General features: G+C 43.3%; 3 protein-coding genes across 6 annotated transcripts in view; 2 read left to right on the top strand and 1 right to left on the bottom strand.

The window, feature by feature from the left end:
• Positions 1-3,239: 3,239 nt before the first annotated feature.
• st8sia1 (ST8 alpha-N-acetyl-neuraminide alpha-2,8-sialyltransferase 1) lies at positions 3,240-12,198 on the bottom strand. 2 transcript variants are annotated; one of them, XM_061667340.1, is made up of 6 exons: positions 11,499-12,198; positions 9,450-9,594; positions 6,627-6,736; positions 5,998-6,090; positions 4,976-5,493; positions 3,240-4,896 (listed from the first exon to the last, which is right to left on the bottom strand). In XM_061667340.1, the coding sequence occupies exons 1-5, from the start codon at positions 11,678-11,680 to the stop codon at positions 5,031-5,033; spliced, it is 993 nt and encodes a 330-aa protein (XP_061523324.1). In that variant the 5' UTR covers positions 11,681-12,198; the 3' UTR covers positions 3,240-4,896; positions 4,976-5,030. The 2 variants fall into 2 exon arrangements, with proteins under 2 accessions (XP_061523324.1, XP_061523323.1); XM_061667339.1 differs by having other exon boundaries at positions 3,240-4,899; positions 11,499-12,197.
• LOC133396987 (troponin I, slow skeletal muscle-like) lies at positions 11,487-17,062 on the top strand. Of its 2 annotated transcripts, none has more exons than XM_061667343.1 (8): positions 11,487-11,815; positions 13,456-13,614; positions 13,987-14,028; positions 15,328-15,369; positions 15,441-15,572; positions 15,631-15,720; positions 16,541-16,723; positions 16,796-17,062. In XM_061667343.1, the coding sequence occupies exons 3-8, from the start codon at positions 13,987-13,989 to the stop codon at positions 16,895-16,897; spliced, it is 591 nt and encodes a 196-aa protein (XP_061523327.1). In that variant the 5' UTR covers positions 11,487-11,815; positions 13,456-13,614; the 3' UTR covers positions 16,898-17,062. The 2 variants fall into 2 exon arrangements, with proteins under 2 accessions (XP_061523327.1, XP_061523325.1); XM_061667341.1 differs by having other exon boundaries at positions 11,488-11,815; positions 13,456-13,619.
• Positions 17,063-20,797: 3,735 nt separating this feature from the next.
• Positions 20,798-23,745, top strand: part of iqsec3a (IQ motif and Sec7 domain ArfGEF 3a) — a 40,991-nt gene continuing 38,043 nt past the window's right edge. For both annotated transcript variants that reach the window (XM_061667319.1, XM_061667320.1), the window contains exon 1: positions 20,798-21,491. In XM_061667319.1, coding sequence (XP_061523303.1) covers positions 20,905-21,491 — 587 coding nt within the window. In that variant the 5' untranslated portion in view covers positions 20,798-20,904. The remainder of the gene's footprint in view (positions 21,492-23,745) is intronic.

Here is a 23,745-nt window from a genome sequence, read left to right as displayed (position 1 = left end):
CTGCATGACGTCGCTGCTGTGCGTGCAAATCCATCCGTGACAACTTTGACTGTTGGAATTCATCAAGTTTGAGAGCTAACAAGCGGAAGCAAAGTTTCTCGTTTTCGAGCATTTTGACTCATCTTCCAAGACCCGAAGAATATTGTAGTCTTGGACCTTCCAAAAGAAAGCGTAGAAAAAAAAGTTTGTTTCTAGATTTTTCTGTTCTTTAGTAATTGATTGCTTTCGCCAAAATCACAGGTTTCTGATCCAGAAGCAGAGAAAATGAGCTTTTTTTTTTCTGAAACGAAACACACTGCTAGACAGTTTATAGGGTCTTTACAGTAACGACTGTTGGACAGCGGTTATATTCTTAATATATTGTAAACCTTTATACATTATTAAGGACTAGTACTGCAATTAGTTTGTCATCGTCCTTAAAGAGGAAATTAGTTCATATCAGGATAAGGTGCCTTTGAGACTTCCGCAATTTCACCCCCCAAAAAGTTGAGGTTTGCCGGCTTTCCATGTCCTTTCTCTGCTACGTGTGACAGCCCCATGAATTCTGCCGAGCAACACGTGCGGCAAGAGCAGTCAGACGCCGCGCACATTTGTTTTAAAATGAATCATGTTGCTTAAAAATAGACAAATTTGCCAGCCTTGCACCAGAATGCATTCTGGGGCTTCATATATTGGAGGATCAAGGTGGTTGTGTGTGTGAGACGCACAGTCCTGATTCAGCAAATGTGAAAAGCACATGAAACATCCGCAGGGCTGACTCGGATTGTAATTGTACATTCTGTTCCAGCGTTTTGAGTGGGTGCAATTCCGCTACCTGTGTGTGCGCGCGCGTGTTGTGTGTGTGTGTGTAGAGACAAATCTCATTGTGCCGTGACCCTGACTCCGGTGGGAAGTGTCTAATGAGCTCTATAAATATCCTGGAGGAGACCTGCTGCTTGTTGAAGGCAAGGCTACAACCCGTGCACACATGGATGCACTTTTCTCAGAGAAGACTGGTGAAGGGGAGAGAGGACTACACTGCAAACATTTCAATTCAATGTTGTCAAACCTTGTCGCCATGCTCTGCCCACACACTACGACAAAAACAATCTTTTCACAATTTAGCTTTGTCCATCTGTCTTGGATACAAAGTCCAAATTTGGGAGAAATCGGACAAAATCTCGAGAGGAAGCCTGTCTTTGAGTTATTCTTGGAGGTGACCAAGATGTCCCTAAAATCACAGCTTCAAAACAATATGCCGGACTTCCTGCATCGTTTCGGGCATGGCTTCTTGAGACTTTTTTTTTTTTTTTGTAGCTCTTACTCATGAGAAACACTCCTACCAAATTTCATGTTGCTAAGTGAACGTGGCTACGGGGGCTGAAGTTTCAAATAATTCAGGGCCAATTTTTAAGTCACATTCACGACCGCCAAAGTGAGCATACCAGGAAGCTTCAAACCAGAATGGCAGACTTCCTGTGGCTTTTAGGGCATTGGTTCTTGAGACTTTTCTGTGGGTCTACTCATGATAGACAAGCCTACTAAATTTCCTGCTTCTAAGGGAAACCAGCTTCGGGGGCGGAATAAATCATAATAAAACATTTCATACTGAGCCCTTTTTTGAGGTAACGTGTCTCTTGTCTGGTCAATTCCTTGTCTGTGCATTGCATGAATGTGTTGATGAATCAATTAGTTCCACGTCAGTGAGGTCAAATGCATCCAGACCTTCGTTTTTGTATTTACATGCCAATTACATAGCGAGGGTCCTTTCCCAGAACATAGAACAAGGGACCCGTTCAGCTTTGGAGCCAGGTGACATTGCATCTGACTTTCCATGGTGAGTGTGTGTCAAGCCGGTATGGAAGGCAAGCGGGGGATCTAATTTTCCCCTCTAAAGAACTGGGAGACTTTTTATTCCAGGTGAAAACTGTTGACAGTCCCTCCTCCTTCCCCCTAGTTCCTCTCAGGACTCGTGTCCCCATTTGACTCCTTCATCCTAGCTGGTACAAATATGTCGAGAAGTTAAACAAAGGATGTAGGAAACTACGATCAAGGCTGGTGCTTTTTAAAGGAACCTACTCGGGTCATCTCTCCATGCTAAACTCCTTTTTTGGAAAGCATCCAAGTGGCATTCCGGCGCCTCCTCGAGCCCCCCCCCCCCCATTTCTCCTCCTACTGTTGGCTGTGTGGTAAATTATGAATTTGTTGGATGGGGGAAGGGAGGGTGAAATGATGGCACGGTCACCCGGATACAAGCCTTCTCTCTGTCTTTCACTCAAGTCAAAAAAAAAAAAAGATGACTTTTCATATGGGAGCATGTGATCTAATTTTGTTTGCTTTAGTTGCAAGAAACAATGTTGCATTTGGAATTTTGAAATTATAGTGATTCAATTTAGACGAGATAAGTTAATATGAGATAATGACTATCCAAAAGGATTGGCAGCCGAGTTGTTTTTGAGGAGGAAATGTTCAAAAGATTTAGATGTAATCTTTAACAACTGTTTGTTTTTAAAGATTTATTGAGATGTCATTTTATTTTACTTTTATGTACGCTGTGCTACTGCAAGATGGTGGTACTGTCCGAGAGATACTATTCAAGGCTTCCAAAATACAGAGGCAGCGAGTCCCACACAAGTTTGAAGGTTACCAACTTTTTATGGCAACGTTTCTCCGGTGCCAAAATCGAAAAACCTTAACTAGACTTGCCAAACAGCAATTCTCATTTGAATACCATTTGACTACAAATCCTCCCACAGTCAACACTCCTTTATCTGCCACGAGTGTTGCCATGTCCATGGGTTTCTCCGTTTAAATTCATTCCCAAGCTTGAGACATGAATCACTTTTAACAAAAGATAGTTGCTCAACAGGGTTCAAACATGTGACCAAATACCACACACATGCTGCAGCGTGATGGCAGCGCGGATGCTAGGCCGCCAACAGGAAATGGATGAAAGTGGCGCCTTTGTGCTCGTGCCTTTGCTTCCTGTGTCATAAGATGAGCCATATTCATTGAATCTACATGCTGGCTCTGGAAAGCGGGCAGCTTCTTAATTTAACAAACAAATAGCATCTGTGTCGTGGCGTTAAAACCCTTCGACCGATCGACATTTCAATACAAATCGGACAGCAACACATGTAGACAGATAACATATCGCCCAACGTGAGACATTTTTATTATTTTAAAAGAAAACTATTAAATTGTCATAAACATGAACTGACAGAGTAACATATGCGACAAGAAGCAGTCACAGACTGGGATCAGCTACAAAATGAAACTTTATTCTATATACAAAGCGGAAAATCACATCTTATTTTCCTTCAAATCTAAACAGTCCTCTCAGTAACAAATAAGATGGAATGAATACATATTAGAAGAAAAAAAAACTGCTTCATTAACCAATGCAGCAAGTCACATGATGCCACTAGGTTTCAGGTACTTTTACATTTTGTCCGCTTTAGTAAGTTAACACAGATCACATCATCAGGCTGATAAACAGCACCCAGAAACCTTCAAAGGATGCTTGAATTCATTCACATCGAATAAAAAAAGGCACTCAACCTTCCTCTTGACCAAGATATGATAAAGGAAAACTTACTGTTTGAGAGTATGGCACAATCTTGTACAAAAACAAACAACAAATCAGCAGTTCTATCAAGTGCACTCTTCTATCTGCATGCTACTCTGACACCTTTATTTGGCTCTTGTGCACAAAATCCCATTTGTATTTAAAAAAAAAAAAAAAATGCAGTAGTGAAAAATAAAAGTGCATTAAATGAATGTGTAATTTATACATGAAACAGAAACGAACACTGCTTGTGGTTAAAAGTCTTCGCCGTGTGCGCGGAAGTGGTGCGTCGTCATGGACCCTGAGCAAGAACGACAGCACATTTCCCCATTTTTCTTTTGATTGTCTAATGGTCCCGCATAAAGCCAATAAATATGGCACCTGGGCAAAACCAAACAATAATTGCAGGGAAAAAACAGTTTTCTATAGGGCTTGTTACACAGCGTACATGTAGACAAACAATTCATTCAATATTCTACGAGTACATGCAATTGTCCATGTACAAGTACACTCTTCGTCCTCACTAGTAAGACAATTAAGCACATTAGTAAGTAGAACAACTCTCTTACTTGTAGCTTTTTTTCCACTATTGTGTGACATTTCTGCACACTAGTAGAGTGACCAGCGTGCGGTAGTAAAACAACATGTGATTAGTGCACTAGTTGACAACTGCTTGCTACGAGTACGAGAGTGACATTACAAAATCTGGTGGACAGATAGTTTTGGACAAAGACCTTTCTTTCCATTTGACTCACATTACGCACATTTGCCGATGTGTCCAACTGCCGCAGCGTAGCGCCAACTAGTGGCAAGGAGGACTTCATGCCAGATATTTTTTTTTGCCTAATATATGTACCCAACACCTTCAAATTAGGCCGGTAATGGCCCGAAAAAAATGTCACTAGTGGAAGTGGAAAAAAGTCACTGTAAAGATGTGAAGAAATGTCACACAGGAGTAAAAAAGGGTCCCGAGTAAGGGATATTCATTCTACGAGTGTACTGAACTGTCTTACATGGGCGTACTAGTAATTAATTTGATCATGTTCATCGGTTGCACATTATTGAAAAGTGTTAAACTAACATACAGTATATAATTTATTTTCGAGGAAAACAGGGGAAATTTACGTCCGTTTACCACATTTTAATTGTGTGTTTGTGTCAACCAAAAATGAAGTACTTTTTTTCAGTGTAGGCTATTGAATAAATGCTCAAACGTCTGTCGATAGGCCACCTCGCTGCCAGGCAGGGAAAATCCTTCCATGCGGTTCAAGTTTTCACGCCACCCACACGCCTCACCCCAACAGTCATCCGGGGTGTTCGCGATTCCCGAAGCGCCTCCTCCTCCTCGCCTTCTGCCGGAGAATCAGGAATTCGATAAAGGCCGTGTCGAACCCGTATGTCAGGAAGATCCATTAACGACACACCCACCTCTCGCTGGTCCCAAGGAAGCAGCGTGAACATTTGACGTAGGGAGCGGAGCCACTTAACTGCAGCGTCCCAGATTCACGCGCAGGGTGCCGCTCTTGTGCAGCTCCCACAGCTGCACGAACTCCTCGGGCATGGCATGGAACCAGCGGAAGGGCGGCATGTTGTCGTAGTAGTGGTGGCTGATGGGCCGCTCGGCCAGGTCCGAGGAGAAGGGCCAAAAGCCGTAGACGCTTACCTCGTCGCACACGCCCAGCGCCAGGCTGACTATGAAGAGGCCCGTGGAGAGGCGGCGGGCGTGGACGCCGCGCGCCCTCCAGAACTGGCCCACGCTGCGCAGGAAGACGGGGTTGGCAAAGAGCATGGTGAGGTTGGACGAGGAGTCGGCCAGCGCGTAGGAGGCACGCAGGGATGGGTCGGTGCCGGGACGCATGGAGAACGCGGGCATGTACAAGAAGCTGGAGCCGTATGTCTTCATGCTGTCCACGAAGGGCTTTCGGGACCACAGCAGGTTCTGGAATCTGAGAGGACACTTCATTAGGTACACTTGCGCAACCTGCTGTCATGACATTCTGGAACGAAACTTAAATTTTGAATGGCACAAAATAATATTTAGCCACTCAGAAGCCTGCACCCAAAACTAGCATGGCATGTTACGGTACTTAAAACCGTTTCAGCAATGGCTATATACACAAACAACATAATACCAACAGGCATATATTCTTCTATCCTCTGCAAAAGTCAAAATCAAATTCTTGCAGTTTACCGAATCACTTCGTTGTGAAATTCTTCTGCGTGTATTTTGTCCATCTGTATTATACTGCCACTGGTGGCCATGGGGCACACACCAGAAGGAGAACAATATCAATAGGCATTGAAGCATGAAATCATGATGCACAAACTGTTTAATTCTTTACATTCTATTATGTTATCACTGTTGATTTTATAAGGTTCAATACTGTAGACAGCAATTTTTCCCAATTAAAAAAGAACAGTGTACTACATAAGAACTGACGTGCGCTCACCTCTTCTCAATGATGCTGGGGTTGGCTGTCACCAGGTGTGTTTTGGTGCCAACGTCTTCCACGTATTCCCTGGACAGCGGCGGGAGGTTACACCTGCATAAAAAAAAGTTAAAATGCACTTCCTGACGTTGCGTGACATTATTGGAGGCTGAACAAGTGCCACGACTGGTTTGGGTGAGTCACGCAAATAAGCGCCAAGTCGTCAAACATGCACAACTTGTTGGAGGGGCGGTTTTTGCTGGCTCGAATTGAGTCATGCATGGTTCTATTCTAACCATTCGCACGCGTGCGGATGCATCTGGCATGTACGACTCAACGCGACTTCCTTGGTATGTTTCAGCCAGGTGAATCTGCTCTGGCGTTTTGATTAAAATTTGACTTAAAATCACTTAACAGGCATGTTATGTGAATCCACGACGAGTGTAGCTACACATACTGTACAAATTGTAATGAGATTCGATCAGTGGTTTTAATTAATGATGCAATTTTTTTGTACGGCTACGTAAAGTAACCCCTGTGAGCTTCGGCTCATTCAAATAAGCGCTGCAGCGAGTCAAACCGGACTTTCTCTACTGTCAAGGTCTCACGCGAAGCAAACGGCTCGGAAGGCGGTTAGCGGCGAAGGTCACCTCATGACAAAATTGGCCTGGTCGATGTCGCGGCCGCACTGGCTGTGCCTGAGGATACCGCCGTTGCCCACCACAGCGCACTTCTTGAGGGGGAGCGGCAGACGGTCGGCCTGGAAGAGAGTTATTGAAAAAATAAATAAATGCAAATACGTTTGAGAAATACTTCAAATAACAGCGATGAAGACCACCAGGAAGACCTCCATATACACATGAAGATCCTGCTATTATATTAGATGGCTTTTGGATGGTTATTTGATGGCTATACTTGAAACTAGCAACTCATTAATTGTTGCAGTATGATCAGAATGTTTATTTTCTTTCATTTATGGAGTATTTTAGGCAAATTAAACACATTTTTTTTCTGCAAATAGTCCTACACGGCATTCTAGAAGATTCAAGGCAAAGGAATGATGGCAAGAAGGAGCATCTTCATCTCGCTGCCTCCAGTATAAATCCCTCTGGAAAAAAATGCACTCTCCTCATCTGGTTTCAATCAGGAAATGTTATTAATATGGAGGAGACAGGGGAGGTTCTGGTGTTGGACAATTATCAGCTACTTTTAGTTGCTGACTTATTTTCGTCAATTGTCCTCTTGTTCTTTTCACGCACAAGCACACACACACACACACACACACACGTCCTTCTTGTAGTGCAATGATGACGTATGTATGTGTTCATTTTCTTTGAACGTTTATGACGCAACATCATCAAAAAGCAGTCATGCGTCAGTCTCTTAAATGGGACATTTTTTTAAATCCTGTTTTCAATACAATATTAAAAAGACAGACCTCCGCCAAAATAACACCAAGCCTCACGACGAGCTTAACATCATAGCATAACATAAACAAATCAGGAAATTATAGCTGTTCTATTGCATTTTTGTTTTAAAAGGTGTAAAATTGAACAATATTAAGTCAATAATGTTCCAGTCCTGTAGGTGGCAGCAATGCATTTTACAGTGGTGGAAATTCCTGCATATGCTCCAAAATGTACTGGTTTACTTCATGTACTATACTTTAACTTTTTTTTTTTTTTTTTTTTTTACTCGAGTGAAGTGAATTTCATTTTTAGCAGTTAAAGTAGTGTAATGCCCTCTCATGTGGGCAAGGAGAGCCACAGTCACAAATGTACTACAGTACCTCGAATACACAAGTACAAAATGAGCACACTCGCAAGGAGCTGCTGGAGGCCACTACTCACACGCAGATGCCCACACGCAAACAAACCAACTCCATCTCCTGATGTTCCTCACTAGGCCACGCCCCTTAAAGGCACACACGAAAATACTACCATACATAGCGTAATTACACTTGATAAAAGCATTTTCTTTTATTGTGATTTTAGACAACACAGTGCTAATTTTGGAATTTCATTTCATTTCAATGGGGATAACAGGTTATATATATATTAAGGTGATATAAGGATCCAGTTACATGAATACCGTACATTCGCTGTGTGAACCAACCAGTCCAGTTGCTTACATTCCCTTGCTAATAACCACATGCAATAAGTGTGTGTGTGTGTGTGTGTGCAACCCAATGTGACAAAACAGGCTTGTAAATGATGCGCTAAAAATAGACACACGTCGGCGAATCACGCTGAAAAGCAGAAAAAAAGCGCAAGGGAGAACCGAGAGTTATGCAAATGAGGTATTCACGGCCCTGGTGAAATGTGACATCCCTCAAAGAAGTAACTCATTTTTGAAAGTTATTTTTATGAAGCGAAAAGCTACAATACTGTATGCCTTGTAATTGACACTCCAACACAACAGCGGGTTGTGCAATTTAATTAGCAAAGAATTTCTGACTTTACCTGTCCTTTTACATTCCAAACCGAACGCAGAGTACATATTGGTGGTGATGCCCAGTAGTCACAATCTCAGCTCGCTACTTTTGATGCTAAACCCGCTTCCAGTTGTGCTGTTAAACATTTTTATCTGTGAAACACAGCAGTATCAAGTAGGACTTGGTACAAAACATAAGGAACTGACATTTTGGGGTGATCTGTTCTGAGTTCTGTGCTCTAGTTAAGCCTCTTGTCATAAGACTAATACTTTTTGGGACAAAAACAAAAAGTAACTGCGTATTATTGTTTTTGTACAATGTATTATATGAGCATGTCAACACTTAGCATGTCAAATGCGGGGAATTAAGAAACCACATCCAGAAGCGTTTTCACAGCCTTTGCCATGGAAAAGTGAAGCGCTGTGAAATTTATGGAAATTAGCGCAGTTTGAACTTAAAACACTGCTATTTTTTGTATAATTTCCTCCTAAAACCCTTCAAAAGCTCCAAGCATTACCTCGTGGCCACTCTGCCTCTATTATGCGTATCTCTATTCACCTCCCCCTTCATGAATGAGCATGCACAGCTCACGCCTGCAAATTAGGGTCAGATATTCATCTCATCCCCCCTTTTCCCCTTAAGCAGGATATTAATGCGGTGCGCCAAGGCCTCGGTGATCATCTGGATTATTGGAGCGAGCCCAAAACACCTCTGTTGTGGAACAAATGAGTGTTATTTGGTTACAAAAAAACAAAAAAAAAAACAACAACAACAACCCTTGGGACCTTTTCTCCAATCGTGTATGAAAACACAATGGAGGGTAAATAGAGGGAAGAGCTTGTGTTTCTACTGTATTTCCTGTGTGAGTGAAAGTAAAAGCTCGTTGATGTGCGCATCTCATATTATCGGCTGCAATCTACCCGTGCCCCCCCCCACACACACACATTAGCCAAGTCATAAACCCACAGCGGCATCATATTGTGCTGACTGCGGAGAGAGAAAAAAAAAAAAAAGAAACCTCAAGCTAGTCTTTGCTCACCTGCACCAACAGCGAGTGGGTCTCATTGTTGACCGTGTGCGAGTGGTACAACTCGCCGTCGTACCACAGCACCTTGCCCACTGGCGCATTCTCCTTGGTCAGTGCGAACAGACGCTGGGGGTCGCAGCAGTCGCTCAGCAGCTTCCTGGGAAGAGCAAATGATCTTTCCATCAAACCGAAGCGTTTGTGTCATATTAAAGCTGTGCTAAATGTCGTATTCACAGAAATAAAAAGGCACATTTAAAAAAACAAAAAAAAAAAAAAAAAAAAAAAAACAGAACAACATCATATGATATTTAGGTAAGGTAAGCTCAGTAAGCTACCCAGCTAACAACTCACTCGAAATGTAGTTTTTTTTTAGCTTGCCAGTCTCGAATTTAGTAGGTTTTTATGCAAACATTAAGGGTTTGGTAAGCTTATGAAGGGAATATAGAATACTTTATATTCTAATATGTAACTCTAACTAGTTTGGAAGAGAATGTGTATTGGAGTATAGGAGTATATTGCAGGAAGGCCCCCATCGGGGGGTATGTGGCCCCCATCAGCGGGTATTTGGAGACAGATGGCAAAGAAGAAAGGAACTGCGGGGAGCCACTATAAACATTGAATGCAGGCGACGTCTGGACCCAGATCAGATAGTCATCATTTGGCCGAACAACGATGACGTCAGATTACGGACCAATCAGACGACAGCGATTCCACACCGGCCTGTTTGAAACATTGTATAAGTCTGGGGGAGAGTCAGATAGTTTTGTTCGACCACGGTATCTGCTAAGGATAAGATAGGGTAGTTACGAACCCAGAGCTCTGCAAAATGTATAGACTCCTCTGTCAGGAATAAATTGGTTGTTTTTTATACATTGTTGTGAACGAAGTTCTTTCACGAAAACGAGCACGCTTGGAACCACGGAAGTTAGGAGATTTTAAAACACAGGTTCCTACACTTACTAGCTAACAACTCACTCAACATTTATTTTTTTTAGCTTGTCGATCTGAAATTTACTAGGTTTTTGTACAAAATGTAAGGGTTAGGTAAGCTAGATAAGTTAACAATGCACGCAATGTTTATTTTTTTTTTTTATCTTGCCTGTCTCAAAGGTTTTTGTACAAAAAGCGTTTGGCCACCTAGGTAAGCTGACCAGCTAACAACTCATTCTACATTTCTTTTTTTTAGCTTGCCGGTCTCGAATTTAGTAGGTTTTTGTACAAAAAGCAAAGGTTAGGAATGATAGGTAAGCTAACCAGCTAAAAACTCAATTGACATTTATTTTTGTAGCTTGCCAGTCTTGAAATTAATGAGCTTTTATACAAAAAGTCATTTGTTGTTATTAATAGTATTTCAGGGGGGTTTGTGGAGGGGTGGATGCATTTTTGTAATTATTTTCATTTTATTTTTTGCTTGGCGCTCTGTCCCCACATTAACCCTGTAGGCATAAAACTTGAGTAGGTTTTTGAACAAAACAAGTTATGTACTTGATTTGGTAGAAATGCAAATTTATTAATTTATGCAGTTTATTTTATTGGTGGATATCTGCATTCTAGAATTTAGTTGTATTTTACACTGCTAGTAATATAACAAGTACATAATGTTAGTGAGTGAGTTCTTGAACTTCATGTATTTGGGGGAGGGGGGGGGGGGGTAATTGTCATCCCTTGATTTCAGTCTCTCATCATGGGAATTCGAAGGATTTTGGACAATAAGAAAATTGTAATTAGTCAAAATCTGATGTGTTTCTGAGGTTTAATTGGGAAAACATGCAGACTCATGTTTTTTTGTTGTTGACACTTTTGCTCACATCGCCAGAATTTTCTTCTGTTGCTTGGCCTTGGTGCAGGTATGCTTGATTGTTCTCCCTTGCCATAATAGGTACATCTATTTGTACAGTATTGCTGAGGTTTGACACTCCGCTCTATTATTGTCATGATCATAATCGGATTTGCCACTGTTAATTATCTGGACTGGAGTGATGGAATTTATCGACGCAATTAGAGTGAAAGTACCACAGAGGGATTGTGTGTGTGTGTGTGTGTGTGTGTGTGTATGTGTACCTGTAAAGGTCGATTCCAGTCTGGTTCCTCTTCCACGCGTGGCCCTGCTGCCTCAGCACCTCTTCCACGATGTCCTCGTCCCGTGGCACCCGGTACACAGGGAACACGTAGAACCAGCACAGCACCAGCACGCACACGGCGGCCCACGCCGACAGCTTGGCCCGGTAGCACCGCATCAACATCCTCCCTCACCTTCACCTCTCCTCGCCGACTGCCTGTCGCCCTTAAAAGAGAGGAGCGCCGAAGCGGAGCAGCCGCCTCATGCCGCACACGCGCGACGCGGAGTGTGGCTGCCAGGGGGGGCCGGGCAAGGTCAGGTAGGGTATACCGCTCGTCTCACCGGACCGGTTTTGATTTATGGCGGTTCGGCTTAAATGGTGAAGCGCGTCATTTTCGAGGCGTATGCGGGCTTCGCCTTCACCATCGTCGCAGCAGACAAGCCCGTCTGCCGTCTCTCCCTCGCCGGGTGTCCCGCAACATCCCCGCCCGCAAACGAGGTGCTCCTTCCCGGCGTGGCTCCCTCACTCGTTTCGCCGCCTCTCCTGGGGCCTCCGCGGGGGCAACTGGACTGTAGCGCTCCCCCCCCCCCCCCCCTTTCTTTTTTTGTCCTCCTGTCTACACCCCCTCCTCGGGAACAAAAGCGGTTCTCTCGCCAATGGAGGGGTGCCAAACTCACCAGAAACCGTGAGGGAAAGAACGGAAATGTAACCTTCAGAGTAAAAAAAAAAATTAAAATTAAAATAATAGCCCAAAACGTCCATTTCTTCGCTCTAACTAGCTAGCAAGGTAAAATGACTAGCTAACAACAAGCTACTTTTTAGCTAGCTTCAGCTCGAATTTTTTGTTGATTTTTTTTTGTTTGTACAAAAATCAATTTGTTGCTGTGTGTATAATTACAGGAGGGTAATTAAGGAAAGTTATAGCCCCCAAAATAAATAAATAAAGACATTTTTTAAACTAGGTAAGTTTACTTATGTTGTCACGAATTTATAGGCCGAACTTGTCCAAAAATTGTTGTCTCTTCGGACAAAAGTTAAATACATGTATTTATTTATAGAAATATGATATGATATATGTTAACGCTAAACATCGAATATTGGCATCTTGTGTTAAACAAAAGACATCATAGAGGCTTAAAGTTGTCCTCGTCCCATTCCGCCATTTACCTGTGCTGGCAGGAAATGTTTTCACCTGCTTTGTCAGAAGTTGGTTGAACATATATGGGATAAAGATGAGCGGTGTAAAAAAAAAAATAATAATAAATTTTTTTTAAAAAAAAGTAAACATGGTATTTGAACCGAAGAGCACAAAGGACGTTTTATTGTGAATTTTCCGGTTTAACTTCCAGTTTTGTCATCGTTAATGTGACTCACGCATTGGGAGATAGTTAAAAACATTTTCTGCCGCCATCTTTTGGTCAGTTTGGGTACGACACGTTAACGCCTCTTTCGAGCTTTTCTGGATGGACAACTTGGTTTCCCTTCATTCTTATCGGTGATGTTTATTTGTTACATTGTCAATTAATCCATTTTCAAAACCAAACTCAGCATTTATTCATTCCTTTGACACATTTGGGTGTTTTTAATGGCGTTAAGTTCGATTTGTGACCAGTGTTTGCCATTAAAACACACAAGGCATAAAAACAATGGCACACAATGACAAGAAAGTTGTGACATCATCTGCTCTTTCTGAGTGTGTGCGTATGCGGAGTTGGGTTGCATCAGGAATAGCGCGCCCACCTGCTTAGGATCACTGAAGAGCAATGACAGAACACTCAGGATGGAGGGATAGACAGATAGCTAGATCATCCTTCCCGTATTTGCTGATCTTCTACTCTTTGTTCTGCCCTTATTTTCATAAACAAGAGCCAAAAATGTGTCAACTGGGTGTTCTGCAGTAGCCGAGGCTCATCATGACTTATTCTTACACTTTATTCCCCCTCTGGTGGCCGTGTCAGGGAAGGTCAGATGTCACTCCTGGGCCGGTGCCAGCACATTCTTGGTGGACCAGACGCTGGATCTCGCCGTCCGCTAGACTGGTATAAAGCCACCGATTGTCCGAGGCGGTCCATTGTTGCGGACTGTTCGACTCCAAGAGCACTCCAAAGGCACTCCAGGTAAGGTAAGTGCTCTTGCTTTTCATCTTGTTGGAATTTTGTGTGAGTAATGCTGTATTTTAGGGATGCCTACTGAGGATCACATAGAGAAAAAAATGGAAGGAAGCGTGGGGCCACGGCAAGTTTTGTTTCTGAAACATGCTAAAAAAAGAAATCCATATGCTGTTGGTCAAGCAGTTGAAGATATTCAAAGAAAATCTAAATCTCAGTTTGGCTGGAATGAACTTTTTAAAAGTAGTGTTTCATAATAACCAATGCCATAATCCCCATTTATTTCTGCTTGTGCACTTTCCACTGTACATCTTTCATATCAACCGAATCATGGTTGCCTCATCCATGATGTGTCACGCCACGTCTCGCTGTTTGTTGCAGATGCAGAGCAGAACGACAGCGATGAACGCCAAGTGGGATAAGGTGAGTATTCACACACCGCTAATCCTCCATGTTGGGGAAAGGGGACATGCCGTCCTTGCTGCAAGTGTACACCTAATAACCGGCTCGAGCTTATCTGTCCCCCCCCCTCCCTCCACAACCCCCATCCCCGTTGTTATCAGCATCCACGTGAGCGTTCATCCTATTAATATAACTTTTATCTTTTCACATGCCCATCAACTCACAGTTGAGCGTGTGTGGTTTGGCCATATATGACATGCACTGTTGTTGGAAATGATGATTAGCTACAAAGGGAAGTAAAAAGTGACAGAAAGTGGCTAAAGGTTGTGATGATTTGGTCTAGTCCATCGATGTGTTGAGCCATAAATACTTAGAATTTAGGGATTTTTTTATCATGCATTTTTGTCAGAAGTGCTTTTTGAAGTCTACGAATGTGAACATTTTGCATTTTTGACACAGAAGTAACTTAATACCTTTCAATTAATTGGATTTATTGTAAGTATTACTTTTATTTTGTTTTATTTTGCTGAATTTTGTGTATTTTTGATCTGAGAGAGGCGCAGAAATAATGACATGGTACCTTTTTTTTTTTTTTTTTTTTTTTTTTTTCTTTCTTCTTCAAAATGGTCTTGCTTTCCAGTCAGGACCCATGGGAAAAAAGCCCTAATCATAATTTAAATTTGTATTTATTTCGGCGTTTTGTGTATTTTAGGAATTTTTAAAAATTAATTAAATATTTTATTTTTTATCTTTTGTAAAAAGACTCCTTTTAACCATGGTTTATTTTTTTTAATGTTATTTTTAGACTTTTGTGTATTTTTCCTCGGTAAGACTATCTATTTTTATCATAATGTTTTGCAATATATTAATATTATTATTTATAATTAATTAGTTTTTATTTGTTTTATTTATTTTTATTTTATTTATCTTATTACTTATTTCCCATCCATCCATCCATTTTCTGAGCCGCTTCTCCTAGCAAGGGTCGCGGGCGTGCTGGAGCCTATTCCAGCTATCATCGGGCAGGAGGCGGGGTACACCCTGAACTGGTTGCCAGCCAATCGCAGCGCACATACAAACAAACAACCATTCGCAATTTTAGAGTCGTCAATTAACCAACCAGGCATGTTTTTGGGATGTGGGAGGAAACCGGAGTGCCCGGAGAAAACCCACGCAGACATGAGAAGCACATTTATTTAAATAATTTTTTTTTTTTGTAGCATCTTTGGCAGAACTGGCCTCTTGCCAAGTTATTTAAAATACATTTAAGGTAAAAATTATTATTATTTTTTTTACACTGACAAAATAACTTTTCTACAGCCGAAGTCAAAGATCACGGCTTCCCGCAAGCTCTCCTTAAAGGTGAGTCACTCTTGACACGAAAGCATCGGGACGTCATCCCTTTTGATTGACATTCCCTTTCGTCCAATCAGATGCTCCTGCTGACGAGAGCCTGCGAGGATCTGGAGAACGAGAGGCAGGAGAGGGAGGAGGAGAAAGTGCGCTACCTGGAGGAGAAGCTGCCTGCTCTGCAGCTGTCTGGGTTGTCGCTGGACGAGCTGCAGGTACGTCAAAGGGCAATAAAAGACCCAGAACCGTCTTGAAATATTTTTGCCTCCTCAGAACCTGTGCAAGCAGCTGCACACGAAAATCGACGTGGTGGACGAGGAGAGATACGACTGTGAATCCAAAGTCAACAAGCACAACATCGACGTGAGTTTCTCACTATCTTTCTACATTCAATCCGATTGCTGATTCCCTACTCCCTAATCACTGCATACAGTATAGTTTTATATAGTGGATTTAGAATAAATGATGCTCATACATAATGGAAAATGCCACAGATGGGCGAACAAAAATAGCATTGATATCGCAGTAGTTATAAACATTGAAAGAACTTTGGAACACTAATGGTTGCAACACATGTAGACAGACAATATAACAACACTCAGAGGCATATATTCTTTATCCTTTGCAGAAAACTACTCATATTATTGTAGCTTGGTTGCAGCGGTCTTCTGTAGTCTAGTATGTCCATCCATGCATCCATTTCCTGAACCGCTTATCCTCACTCGGGTCACGGGTGTGCTGGCGCCTAACCCAGCTGGGCGAGAGGCAGGGTACACCCTGAACTCCAGGGTGCATGTGTAGTATGTCTGTATGTATTATATTGCCCCCTAATGGCCAAGGCGTGCACACCAGACACACGATGCCCATTGAATTAGTTATTAATCATGATGCACAAACTGTTTAATTCTGTTAATTCAATTTAATTGTGGTATGACTGTATGTTTTTACTAAGGGAAACCCGATAGAGTTCTGTTTTTCTTATTAAAAAACACATTACAAACATTTTTGCTGGTGTTTTTTTTTTTGGGGGGGGGGGGGGGGGCTGGAACAAATTAATGGCATTTCCATTCATTTCAATGGGGAAAGATGATTTGAGATTGTACCATGGCATCACTGTCGAGTGACTTTGGAGTGATTTGTAACACAGCTTAAGCCTGTAAGTGTTGGATTTCCTGTTTTGTAGATCCGTGAGCTGAAGCTGAAGGTGCAGGACCTGGGGGGCAAATTCAAAAAGCCCGCCCTGAGGAAGGTGAGGGTGTCCGCGGACGAGATGATGAGAGCCCTCCTGGGCTCCAAGCACAAGGGTTCCATGGACCTCCGTGCCAACCTCAAGTCCGTCAAGAAGGAGGACGTCAAACAGGACAAGGTACTCCCCTCCATACACTCCCACAATCCCTTGCGGCCTCACATGGCAGATCTCCCTCTTTTTCCTTCCCAGGTGCTCACGAGCGAGGTGGGCGACTGGCGTAAGAACGTGGAGGCTATGTCGGGCATGGAGGGCCGCAAGAAGATGTTCGACACAGGCGGCGCCGCGCAGTGAGGATGATTCCAAAGACGGGGTCCTGACTTGGAAAATGTAGGAATTAGCCTTCATGTTTGACGGACACTTTTCAAATCACTTCAACTTAGCACAGGATCCCTTTTGTACTGCTTCTTATACATTGCGTCTAAGGGGAAATAAATAACAGATTTTTCCTCATTTGAACCGGAGTTTATCATGTTTTATGTACACCCTTGTAAGAGGATGACACACATTTACATCGTAACCAATTTTTTCCATAAATTAAAAGTGTTCCAAGATTTGTTTTGGTCAAAATACCAATTCCGATATGCCTGTATGACTTTGCGTTACCATGACAACGAGTGGCAGCGCTAAGGGGTGGCTAGGGGCTACAAGTATTAGTAGTAGTATATTATTCGTTTTAGGGGTTGGAATTGATAAGTATTTTGTCATTCTGATTCCATTATCGATACTGCTTACCAACCTGCAAGCTTGATCATTCTGGTTCAGGTCCAATTTTAGATATTGTCTTGATTGAGGTAAAACAAACAAACAAAAATCTTACGAACCATTTTTTTAGCATCCAAACTCAATGGTGCAAAATGAGTAGCCCTCCACAGCGGGATGTGAAGATGCCAGTACAGCTTTGCGTTAAAATGACCACCAGGGAGATCATAAAAATGCCGCACTATTAGGCCAAATTGCAACTTTCTAAGCTGTGAGGCCCCAGACACAGATGGTGAGCGCCTGGGCTGCATATTTTTAACAACTTACCCTCTACATCACTTTGTCTTTGGGAAGGCACAATACATTACACACATTTGCTTGTCTGCACGCTCAATGGGTCGGCTGGCTTTCGTCCATTCAGCCTTTGTCATCCGAAGCATGGCGGCGACACCAGCAATAGCCTTTGGATATCCGCTTACACACACACACACACACACACACACACACACACACACACACACGTATGAAGCATCCCAGCTCATAACTCATACAAGGATGGATGAGGACGCTCGCATCCGTCTGCAGCCAAGCTCCTGTCTGCCCTTGTGTGACCCCTTGCTAAGCTGATAATGACAGCCTCTTCTAAAAATAGGTGCAACCTTCACATAGAACAAATGCTGCAGATGTGCAAAACACAAATGTTGCCACGCTGGAGGCTCATCCAGAGATGCCACATGCGAGTGAGCCCTTTCTCAAAGCCACTAGATGGTAGCAGGCCTCCATACGACTTTATGTGTCACAAACATAGACAGAAATAAAAAAAGAGAGTTTTCTGTAGCTTTAAAATCAATTATGTTCTCATATTAATGCATCTCATGGCACCCCGGGGGGACTGAGAAGTAACCTCCAAAGAAAACCCAGATGACCATCTTTCATCATCAACATCCACAACAAGTCATTTATTCACCGCGGCACGGGGCTGACGACACTGGACTCGGGGTGGCGGGCAGCTGGTGATTAGACCCCCATGACTGGATGCCTGGGGCTCCATTTACGCATGGGATAATGTTGTGTATGCTACCGCCATGTGCTCTGTCAAAATATACTTGGACTCTTAGGCATCATGCTAATTTATTTCCACGATGGTACCGAAGCCCATTTCTGGTGCTAATTTTCCATCGGTCATGGGCTTTCAATAGCCGATGAGGATTCATAAATCACAAGAACGCATGTCAATGAGGCGACTTGAAAGAATGAATCCAAAGTCTATTGACCTTTTTGAATGTGACCACAGTAACCTGGTAACTTGTGTTGTTGTGTCTGCCAAATCCCGAGTAAGGATTTTTATAAAGCCCAACGTGTCAAGCCTGTGATGGCATCCGTAACAGGAGGCCATGATGAATGGTCGCTTGCTCGTGGTCTGACCTTGTGGAGCTGATATATTATTTACAGCGACTCATCAAACTTTGCTGCAATGCCCCCGCCCAAATACAATGACGAAAATCCCAATTCTTCACAATTTAGCATTGTCCGTCTGTCTTGTTGGCATAGGATCTGTAGTAGTAGATCGTTTTTGAAGGACACCTCCATAGGACGCCGCTTCAATGCAAAATGGCAGACTTTCCATGTGTTTTCAGGAATGGGTTGTTGAGAATTTTTTTATGGGTCCACTTATGATAGACGTGTATACCAAATTTCATGTTGCTCAGTGAAACTGGCTTCGTGGGCTGAATTTTCAAAGAATTACGGAGAGAATGCCCGCCACTGCCATAATTTTATGTGGGTCTACTCATGATACACATGCCTACCAAATTACTTGTGGCTAAGTGAAACCTCCTACGGGGGCTGAATTTTCAAAAACAGACAGACGATTTATTTAGCCTATAAAGAAATGAAGCAAATTCAAGCAGGCCCTGTAATAAAAACATTTGATGGCTAAATTAAAATAAAGACATCCATCTCTGTTTGTCTATTAAGAAGTATTCAGGACAGCATGTCATAAATGTCCGCTCCTTAGAAAAAGATGGCAGACTCTCCGTTACTTCATTACACTCCAGATGGAATAAAGTGGAAAAATTACATTTTGGATTATGATGGTAAAAGGAACACTAAATTCTGGATTATTTAGTCCATGTTATCCACGCATTAGGCTTTGTATTGCGTGTAAAAAAAAAAAAAAGTGCAAGGATGCATTGCAATCCAAGGGGATTAACCCTCAAGCCTTGTTCGATTTTACTACCATGTCAGCTTGTTCGTGGCCATGAATGAATGATGCATGGTCGAAAAGAAACAAAACAAAGTGTTACAAGTGTAGAATCTACTCGTAGAATGAAACCCATTTTACTCAAATTGTATGATTCAAAGGCACGGTGGACGACTGGTTCGAGCGTCTGCCTCACACTTCTGAGGACCGGGATTCAATCCCCGGCCTCGCCTGTGTGGAATTTGTATGTTCTCCCCGTGCCTGGGTGGGTTTTCTCCGGGCATTCCGGTTTCCTCCCACATCCCAAAAAACATGTATGGTAGTTTAATTGAAGACTCTAAATTGCCCGTCGGTGTGAATGTGAGTGCGGATGGTTGTTTGTTTGTATGTGCCCTGCGATTGGCTGGCAACCAGTTCAGGGTGTACACCGCCTCCTGCCCAATGATAGCTGGGATAGGCTCCAGCACTGTCGCGACCCTTGTGAGGGTAAGCGGCTCAGAAAATGGATGAATGATTCAATCCAGTAAATACCAAGGGATTCAATAATTTTGTTTTCATGGGTTTCAATTGGCCAAAGTGACCACAATGGCGCTATAAGGTCAAATCTGATGGAACCAATATATCATTAATTTATATTTAAGGAGCTGAAATGACTAAATTAGACATAGTGATATGCAGGCTCCCTCAAGTAGTGTGTGAAAGAATCACGACCTAAGTACATTTCAGTTGTCTGTAATTTTTTAGTACATTTTGCATGTAATCTTTGCAAAATGTTGTTTTTTGCTTTTATTTTGGGTCCAATTTATAATTTTTTAAAAATATGTAATACACTTTAATTGAATCATGTTTTTCCCTATATTTAAGAGTAGTGTTAATGTTCAAACTGCATAACATTACAGTGGCTTAGAGTAATACTGAATATCATTTGGGGGAATAAATCCTTCACTACGCCAGTCATGATGACTTGGCTAAGTATGTACAGGTATTGTTTTTTTTTTTTTTTTTTTAAGGGTTGATCAGTCAATCTTTTACATGATCCAGGGTTTGTATTACATGTAAAAGAAGTATACCAGGGGATAAATACAGCGTATGATTGTTATTAAAATGCATTCAAGCAGGTCATTCAAATGTAGCTTACAGAAATGGGTCAAAATGGTGATTCCCCCGCTCTTCCCCTGCACGCCTACGTCGTGACGTCATTGGTAGCCCATGACCACACCCCCTCACTCCACTGATGCCGACACTCCCACCCGCCCCCCACCTTCCTTGCACATTAGAGAAAGAGCGAGACGACACAAACCCAGCGTCAGTCTCCCGGATCTGCCCCCCCTCCGTCGACGCAGCGCAGCCGAAAGAGAGCGCCGGTGCCGCGGCGACACCACCCCCGCCGCCAGTGATGGAGAGCCTGCTTGATAACCCCATGAAAGCCGTGCTGTACCTCAAGGAGCTCACCACCATCGTGCAGAACCAGCAGAGCCTCATCCAGACGCAGCGGCAGCGCATCGACGAGCTGGAGCGCAAGGTGGAGGACCTGATCGGCGAGAACCGACAGCTGCGGGACCCCCATCAGTACGTGCAGCATCAGCACCACCACCACCCGCCGCCCCAGCCCCAGCCACAGCCCCAGCCGCCGGCTCCCCAGGCGCACGCCCACACTCATCAGCACCACAACAAGGCAACGAGCGGCCAGCATCAGCGTCAGCATCACCACCATCATCATCATCAGCAGCAGCATCAGCAGCAGCGGCGTTCATCCTCCCCTCCTCCTCCTCCGACTCCAGCCGCTACACCCGCGCCGGCACCGCACCACCACCCGCAACATCTGCAGCTGGTGCCCGCCACCTCGCCGGAGTCCTCCCAAGCCGGGCAGGCCAGCCCTGAGATTTCCGAGGAGGGCAAGAGGAGCCCCTGCTGCAAGTCGCTGGTCCCGCAGACCCCCACCGCCACGCTGTGCCGCTCGGTGGGACTGGCCAGGAAGGCTGAGTGAGTAGAATGCAAAAATCTATCGATTGTCTGCCCGGCATGCTCAATTAGATCAATTAACACTGAAAGGTTGCATCAGGAATGGGAAGTGGCAACAATTTCAAATAACCTTTGCACCTTGAGATCTCACACTTTACATTATACATGAAAATAACATATACACATGACAAGTTAAGCCTTAATTCCCAAGTTCCCACCTGTACGATCCCATGAGTCAGTCGTAGTTCCCTAACTTTATCAATGAATCCTTAATGGGTATTGATTTTACGGACCATGGCTGGAATTGTTTATTTAGTGCAGCTACTTGAGTGAATTCTAAACACCTTTCAGACATTATGGTCCATTTTTGTCAGTTTATCATACATATGGTTGCTGTCGGGACGAAACCCCATATTTCCAAATATGGTTAATTTCATATTTTGTTTCAGAAATCACTACTATTGGTCTATCCCCAAGTTGCGTGTTATTTTTAGGCACTAGTAACAAATTGAAATAGTTAGGTTAGATACATTTGAGTACCATTTTTTGGGGGGGTCAAAAATAGATAGCTGTAATGCTTTGGTGCAGAAGGAACCGTCAGGTAAGTTGCATATAGATTCATTTCTGCCTATTACGCTGCTTAGTCAGCTCATCGTTTTGTTTTTTTCATCACTCGAAATAAATTCTCAATTTTCTTAGCGTGTGAAATCAGCAATTGAACGTGATGTTGGGAGTGGTGTCGTGTTGACGTTATTGTGCAACTGTACGGATGAACACGAGTATGGCGTCAAATCCACGTCACAGCCCGCTTGCCCGCCGCCGCCGCAGGCTCAAGGTCACCGGCTCGGCCGCTGAGCTCCATCTGCTCCCATCGGCTGCATTTGTTTGATAATCCCGATTGATATACTGAGACGTGATTTGGCAAAGGTATACTGTCATAAAACAGGAGGGAAATGAAGGAAACGTTTTAAGATGAGACATGGATGAGAGTTGACAGGCGAGAAAATTGTGGTTGAACTTTGGATGGCATCACATAAGTGAGCGCCAATGGGAGCCTCGATGACATTTGACGGGTGGCAAAGGATGTAAACAAGAAGGTTACCCTGGCAACCAGATGACTGAGGGGTTCCATTTGGGATAATTTGACTCAGATGTGTCATGGAGATCCAACCTGGGAGGAGGGGATTGGATTTTTTGATGGACGCCTCAGCCTGACATCAATCCAGGATGGTGCGGGATAGGCTCATCACCAGATTGTTTTCCCCCCTTGCTGATTTGCTTGATTAAAAAAAAGGAAAGGGGAGGTAATCTATTTGCCAGGCGATAAATGAAAAATGAAATGCTCTCTCACGTCACGCTTCTTCTGCCTCTCACACTTTGATGAAGGCAGATCAACGCATTCACTTGCATGACGCATGAAACTCAAAATGCTCATATCTGAGATCGTCTTTCCCCATTAAAAATGAATGGAAAAGCCATTTATCCATTCCAGTCTCCCCAAAAACCCCAACAAAAAATGTTGCAAGGAAAATTGCACTTGGCGGCACGGTGGACGACTGGCTCACACATCTGCCTCACAGTACTGTGGACCGGGGTTCAAATCCAGGCCCCGCCTGTGTGGAGTTTGCATGTTCTCCCCGTGCCTCGTGGGTTTTCTCCGGACCCTCCGATTTCCTCGCACGTCCCAAAAACATGCAGGGTAGGTTGATTGGAAACTCTAAATCGCCCTGAGGTGTGAATGTGTGCACGAATGGTTGTTTGTTTATAGGTGCCCTGCGATTGGCTGGCGACCAGTTCAGGGTGCGCCCCGCCTCTCGCCCGAAGATAGCTGTGATGGGCTCCAGCGCGCATCCGACCCTTGTGAGGATAAAGCGGTACAGAAAATGGATGGATGGATGGAAAATTGCACTCTTTAATATTGTACTTTATAAAAACTTAACATAATTAAATAGAATGTAAAGCATTAATAACTAATTCACTGTGGGTCCTTTTGACATGCACAACTTAGCCAACGGGGGCAGTGAAATACAGTCATGCAGACACAAATGAAAAGGAGTTTCATAACCACTGTGACTCATTAAGATGCAGTAATATTAATCATTTTTTTTGCAGAGGATAACATATGCCTGTGAATGTTGATATATTGTCTGTCTACACGTGTTGATGAACCTTTTGTGTTGAAATATCTGCTGCAGAAAGCGCCACAAAGATGCTATTCGTGAGCCCCGTCTGTGGCGTTTCACATTACGTGTCCGCATTAAGATAGCGGACATAT

The sequence above is a fragment of the Phycodurus eques genome, chromosome 22, assembly GCF_024500275.1.
Source record: "Phycodurus eques isolate BA_2022a chromosome 22, UOR_Pequ_1.1, whole genome shotgun sequence".
In the NCBI taxonomy this organism is placed as follows: domain Eukaryota; kingdom Metazoa; phylum Chordata; class Actinopteri; order Syngnathiformes; family Syngnathidae; genus Phycodurus; species Phycodurus eques.
Note: the sequence above shows the minus strand (reverse complement) of the source record. Positions and strands in the feature narration are given on the sequence as shown.

Bases quoted from the DNA above. Each gene is read 5' to 3' on its own strand.
- st8sia1 (XM_061667340.1), bottom strand. From the start codon at position 11,680: ATGTTGATGCGGTGCTACCGGGCCAAGCTGTCGGCGTGGGCCGCCGTG. The intron at 9,595-11,498 runs GTACACATACAC...TGCTCTTCCCAG, and splicing joins ACTGGAATCGACCTTTACAG to GAAGCTGCTGAGCGACTGCT. The intron at 6,737-9,449 runs GTGAGCAAAGAC...ACTCTCTTCCAG, and splicing joins CCCACTCGCTGTTGGTGCAG to GCCGACCGTCTGCCGCTCCC.
- LOC133396987 (XM_061667343.1), top strand. From the start codon at position 13,987: ATGCAGAGCAGAACGACAGCGATGAACGCCAAGTGGGATAAG. The intron at 14,029-15,327 runs GTGAGTATTCAC...ACTTTTCTACAG, and splicing joins TGAACGCCAAGTGGGATAAG to CCGAAGTCAAAGATCACGGC. The intron at 15,370-15,440 runs GTGAGTCACTCT...TCGTCCAATCAG, and splicing joins CCCGCAAGCTCTCCTTAAAG to ATGCTCCTGCTGACGAGAGC.